This window comes from Penaeus vannamei, chromosome 3, assembly GCF_042767895.1.
Source record: "Penaeus vannamei isolate JL-2024 chromosome 3, ASM4276789v1, whole genome shotgun sequence".
Classification (NCBI taxonomy): domain Eukaryota; kingdom Metazoa; phylum Arthropoda; class Malacostraca; order Decapoda; family Penaeidae; genus Penaeus; species Penaeus vannamei.
This window is the reverse complement of record NC_091551.1, coordinates 28,787,604-28,793,430: the sequence shown is the minus strand read 5'-3', so window position 1 is coordinate 28,793,430 and position 5,827 is coordinate 28,787,604. Positions and strand designations below refer to the sequence as shown.

The following is a 5,827-nucleotide window of genomic DNA, read 5'->3' as shown; positions in this document are numbered from 1 at the left end:
TCATCTACCTCCCAAACAGTATAACATCACCTCATTTCTCACCTGTAATCATAAGATGTGCGCTTCGTTATCTCCCATCCTTGTTCGCCAAAGTAGGGATCACAAAGTCTTGGATAAACCCAAATTATTTCATTGAATTTTGGAAGTACATATCTTAAGGTTAGGATGTTTCACATCATAATCCAATCACTCTTTTGACCCATAAATTCTTATATTTTAAAATGTATGCAGGTGATATTGCCCTTTGTCATATTACCTTTACAAAAATGCAGCAACAATAAGGATAGATAGGGTAAGATACTCTGACGATAAATGCTTCAAAGTAAGAATGAGGAGATTCCCCTGAAGCCTCTCTGAACTAGGTCAAAGGTTAAGGACATAGTTGATGTATTTCAGTGATGTTGATTGTAGCCTTTATTTCATGCCGATGCATAATAAAATGCAAAATATTCATCACTCAAAATAAGGGCTCTAGAAGTACTAAAAGCAGTTTACTTTCTTACAAGCAGTAGGATGATGGAGTGTATTTTTTAACTTTTTATTTCCTTTGCTGATATATTTAAAAATAAATCCAAGACTTTAATTTTAGCATGATTCAGTTTGTAAAAGTGTAAAAAGTGTGTTGCTTTACTACCAAATCGTTAGCTTTGGAAGTGCTATAGTACTCCCCTAGACTAATGCTGGCTTTATGCATGTATCGCCAGGTGGAGGGTGTGTTGGAGGTAGCTGCAGGGGCCGTGAAGGGTGCCTCCACAGTCTACATGAGTTTAGAGAGTGCTGCTGCCACTCTTGCTACCAGTATCACTCAGAACACTGTCAAAGTGGTCACTCACAAGTATGATTTTCCCTTCATGTTGTACAGCAGACAGGCCAAATATTCTTCTTTCAATTCTTCAGTCTCTTTCTTTCTTTCTTACTTTTTAAAAGATATATTTTACTACTTTTTCCCCTTTCCTTTTCTTTTTCCTTTTCCCTGTTTTCTATTCTCTTTTCTCTCAGTCATTTTTGGCACTTCTTTTTGTCTCTTTATTGATCTTTTGTGGTTTCCTATCCCATCCATTTTACTTGTGAAACAAAATCTTTTTATGTAAATAAATTTTTCACATAGGTACATATTCTGTATTTAGCCTTCTTGGCTCGTTCTTCCTGTTTTCGAAAGGTTTGTTTCCTTAATTGTGTTGCATCTTTTCTTTATCCTCCTAGTTACTTCCCCTTTTTTGCAACATATTTCTCACTCTTGAATCCATTTTCTTAGTTATTTCAGTGCATTGTTATTATTCCACTATAGTTCTTATTGCTGCTTTATTCTTGGTACGCACAAATATATCCATCGTATAGTTATAGGTCGTATTCTTTTTCTCTCATCTCCTTTTGTGAATGTTTATATATTCACCTGATTCAAGACCACATTATTCCACTATTATTTGTGGTGGTAATCTTGTTTTGCAGGAAAAATGTTAATTATTTCTCATATTTATATTTTGTTATTTTTCATGTTAATTTCATTAAACTTTGCTGTTGTTGTTTTCTTTCTTCTGAAAGTATTCTTGTTTTGTTTTTTATATATGGGAAAGAAGCATTATTTTTAAAAGTTTTAAAGTATACTTTTACCATTATTTTGTAAGCACAGTGTTTACAGCATTATTATTGTCCAGGTGAAAGATGCGAGAAGCTAATGTTTCATTATTTTTACAGATATGGTGAGGAAGCAGGCAGCCTCACAGACAACACACTTTATGCTGTGGGGCAGACTGCTTTGGTTGGGCATAACATTGCTTCACTGGGAGTTAAGGGCATTGCCAAGCGAACAGCCAAAGATACAGGGAAGGCTCTCGTTCACCAGCACGAGGAGAGGAAGCAATCTAAAGTAGGTGGAGGAGTGGAAGAAGCCGAAGAAGCCATGGAAGTCACAGAGGAAGATGGAAACAATCCTCCTACAAAGCCAATTCGAGAAAAGAAGAAGAAACCTCTTTAAGGAGTTCTCTCCTTTCTCCTTCGGTTTTTCTTTCTCTTGTTCTTTTCTTCTTGATTATTATTTCTTTTCAGTTTTAAAGGAAATCAATGGATAATTCAGCTTGTAAAGGATATTTACATAGATATACAGGTAATAAAATGCTATCTTGCTGTTGATATTAACAGTGATACTATTATACTAATGGGCCTTATCATCATAATTTCCAGTGAATTATAATGTTTTTTCTTATGCATAGTGATTATATTTTATATATGTTGCTGGATTATCTAAACTTCCCATTCAAGCCATCTATACATGCTATTCTAACAGGATCTTATTGGTGAATCTTATTCACTGGGCATTTCATTGACCATAAATGGCAGATGGTTAGAAAAGTTTGTTGATCGTATTAAAGATTGGTTATTCTGTTGGGCCTCTATGTTTATGGTGGTCAGCTAACAGAAATTACTCATAGCAAGGTTACAACCAGTGAAGATATAGATATTGTTATTTGTAAAGGCTAGAATGGTTGAGAGAAGTATAATTGAGGCTGAGTGTTTACATTGCATTAGTTGTGCAAGTATTATTCCCTAGAACTCATAGACTGGACAGTACAGGGAAGTGCCATAACTCAGATTATTTGGGTCAAGCAAGATGTTATTGTAAATAGAAATGTCTTCTTTTTTTAAGAAATCAAAAAATTATAAATGCTACATGTAAATAGTTATTTTCCTTACATAAGGACATCAAAGGATTAACTTCAAATTAAGGTTGCAGAATATTGCTGAGGCTAAGTGGTTAATGATTAGCAATTCCCCAAAAGATGATCATGTATTTGAACACAGAGTCAGTTCTAATATGCTAAAATAAAGCTTGCTTATCATGGCCCAACTCCTCATGTTTCTCCCAGGGGGGTATCATCATGTCACAAATCTGTTAGCCGGGCCATGACAAAAGTTTTCTCTCTTCACATCACAGGGTAACCAATTCCTGCTGGTGCCTTATTTGTTAATAAGTGAACATTTTCAGCATATTTTTGAGTACTTGGATTTCTTTTATTAGGGATTTATCATCAGTAAAGATTTGTATACACTGTTGATTTTAAGATTTTTTGTGTTTTGCCTTTTGTATTAGTTATTACTGTCTGAATACAATTTATGTATGATAAGCATTGCGAAAATGTACTTGCCATGGATATATATTTTAAAAATTTCCATGTAAAGTCCAGACCATGCAGCAGCTGCAAAAATCAGGATTCCACAGATTCTAACATAATGAAAGTCTCTGTTCAAGGTCCCAATGTTGAAGTCACAAATCTTGTATCAAAATACCTCGTAGACAGTTTCTTGCCAGTATGAAAGGGGTGGTGCTTGTGTGTACATATGTTTTATAGATGAATGAACAGTGAGTAGAATGTAGCTTTGAATTCGCTGCTTCAAAGGATCTGGCCAAATTTTATACTCTAATTTAGTGTACTTGTGTTGTATTGCACTAGTTATATAGCATTCCATTCTGTTATCTTTTTCATTCTCTTTACTTCATCTTTCTTGAAGTATATAGTGTTCTGAAAGTTTAAACAGATCATGTAAAATATTTTTTTCTGAATTATGCACACTAGGTATTCTTTCTTCCACTATGTTTATTTACATATTGCTAATGATACTATTTTTGCAGTTATTGATTATTGATTATTTTTATTATTTTTAAGGCAACTCAGGTATAGAAACAGCACTTGGGGCTTTTGTTTGTTTGTTTGGTGATGAGCGGTATTGTTGTTTTTCTATTTCTTTTAATACTGGGAATTCAGAATAAATTGAAATAGTCCTTGAAAAGTTACATGTTATTGGATGAGGAAACAATATTGATCCCTCTTTATCTTTTCCTCCTCTTCCTTCTTCCTCCCCATCTCTTCCTCTTCCTCCTTCTTCCTCCCCATCTCTTCCTCTCCTCCTCTTTCTTCTTCCCCATCTCCGGCTCATCCTCATCTTTCCCCATCTAAATATTAATTTTCGTCTTCATCTTCGTCTGTACCTTCATCATCCTCATCCTCTGCTTTTGGCTCATTAAGTGTACATTTTACGCAGCTTGAGGAAAACTACAAGCAAACTATTTTGAAGAAAACATCAACTTGATCAGAGAATGATTTTCCTGCTTCTGACTCGGCCCTGGATAAATAAGTGAATGCCAAGCTTTATCTTCTTTTCTTTTTAATGTAAAATATATAGTTTTTGACATTGCCTTGAAAATGCTTTTGTAATTTAGTGATACTCTTGAATTTTAGAGGATGATTTGCATTTTGTGACCTGAAAGCATAATTATACTTGCTATGAGTTCTTTTGTTGTCTTTTTTCTTTTGTGATTCTAATATTTCACTTCAATGTTTTCTTCCTTTCTTTTCATTTCTCTCATTGTAAAACCTTTAATGTGTGTGGTTTACTCTAAAATATTACTTTGATTTCTGTTACTCAGTTTTATGTATTCCAGTATCAGACAAAGTTGAACCTCTCCAAGATTATTTATTTTTGTATTTTATTTTGTTTTTGTTTGTGTTTGGTCTTATTATAATTGATAAATATGTTTGTGTCTGTTTTTATTGTGTTTGATGAGTGAAGTAAATCAACATGTATGTTAATGTATTAAATTATTGCTTATTTTCTAAAAACTGTCCTGTTAGTATTGTTTAAAATACTGTTTTATAATTAATATTATTAGCAGTATCAGTAACATACCAAGTATCAATATTATTTTCATCCTTGTAATAATGCTTTAATTTTTTTATTATTATTCCTTCTTTCCTTATATGTAATTAACTTGTAATTCATTTCTGTCAGGATTGCAGATATTGCATTGGAGTACTGAGATATGCCTTTGTTATGATGTTTACATAATTTCCTCTATTTTGTAATATAAGAGGAAATTCCTCTTATAAATAATGTTAAAAATAACTGTTTATTGTAACATAAACATTGAATAATACTCAAATATGTATTTTTCTATTCTCTAAAGTGGAGGTTTGTTACTTTTTATCATTTTTCATTGAAGCTTGAAAGAAGTGCTTCTGTTTCCCTAGAAAGTCCAGCATGCCCACTAAAAATGATGAAAAAATGACATGACAAAACTATTTGATTTTACTTTTCCTCTTCCTTTGTCTCATGAAGTTTAGGAACTATAAGAAAAAGAAGAGTGTATTTTCAGGAAACATTTTTACAGGATACCTGAATAGAGGTGAACCACTTTTTGTTATGCTACATTCATTGTCTCGGACAGATCTCACATAGCTTCAACCTCCAACCAAAGTAGGAGAATAGGTGATATGCAACAAATCCACAAAGCAACGGAAATTTGTAAGCCTTATATGTGCAACCAAACCTATGATAGCAAGCTTTAATAAAGGATGAGAAAATATATGAAAATTGTTTATTGGATCCCTCTCTTTGATTTTACTGGAGACCCAAGAAAATATTTTTGAAAGTATGTTGAGGAAGGAGAAAAAAAGGTGAAACATATCATGATTACTATTTCTCAACATGGTATTGAAATTCTTCCTTGTGTTTAATAAAGATTACTCTTTAAGTAAGAAGTATAAGTGCTATATGACCTTGGTATTTAGTGTATTTATTTATCTTAACCATTAACTTTTACTATACCTTCCTATAGTGCTATATGACCTTAGATGTCTAGCACATTTATTCCGCTTTTAACCATTACCTATTTACAAGTAATTTTAACGCCACCACCACTGGAAATTCAGAAAAAGTGCAAGAAGTCAGGTCAGGTTTGGCATCAAGCAATCTATAAGATTCTCTAATTTATTCACTCTGCCTGTCAACCACTCACACAAATTTATTAATTTATTCTGCAACATTTTTTCTT

General features: G+C 32.9%; 1 protein-coding gene across 1 annotated transcript; it reads left to right on the top strand.

Annotated features, from left to right (window-relative positions):
- Positions 1 to 511: 511 nt before the first annotated feature.
- On the top strand, positions 512 to 5,367 carry LOC113813293 (protein spartin). The gene is made up of 2 exons (XM_070144002.1): positions 512 to 835; positions 1,696 to 5,367. Exons 1-2 carry the CDS (start codon positions 678 to 680, stop codon positions 1,973 to 1,975), a joined length of 438 nt encoding a protein of 145 aa, XP_070000103.1. The 5' UTR covers positions 512 to 677; the 3' UTR covers positions 1,976 to 5,367.
- Positions 5,368 to 5,827: the final 460 nt, after the last annotated feature.

What these genes read in the sequence shown, in the direction of transcription:
- LOC113813293 (XM_070144002.1), top strand. Translation starts at nt 678, where the DNA reads ATGCTGGCTTTATGCATGTATCGCCAGGTGGAGGGTGTGTTGGAGGTA. An exon ending in GTCAAAGTGGTCACTCACAA is followed by an intron (nt 836 to 1,695) that starts GTATGATTTTCC and finishes TTATTTTTACAG; the next exon opens with ATATGGTGAGGAAGCAGGCA.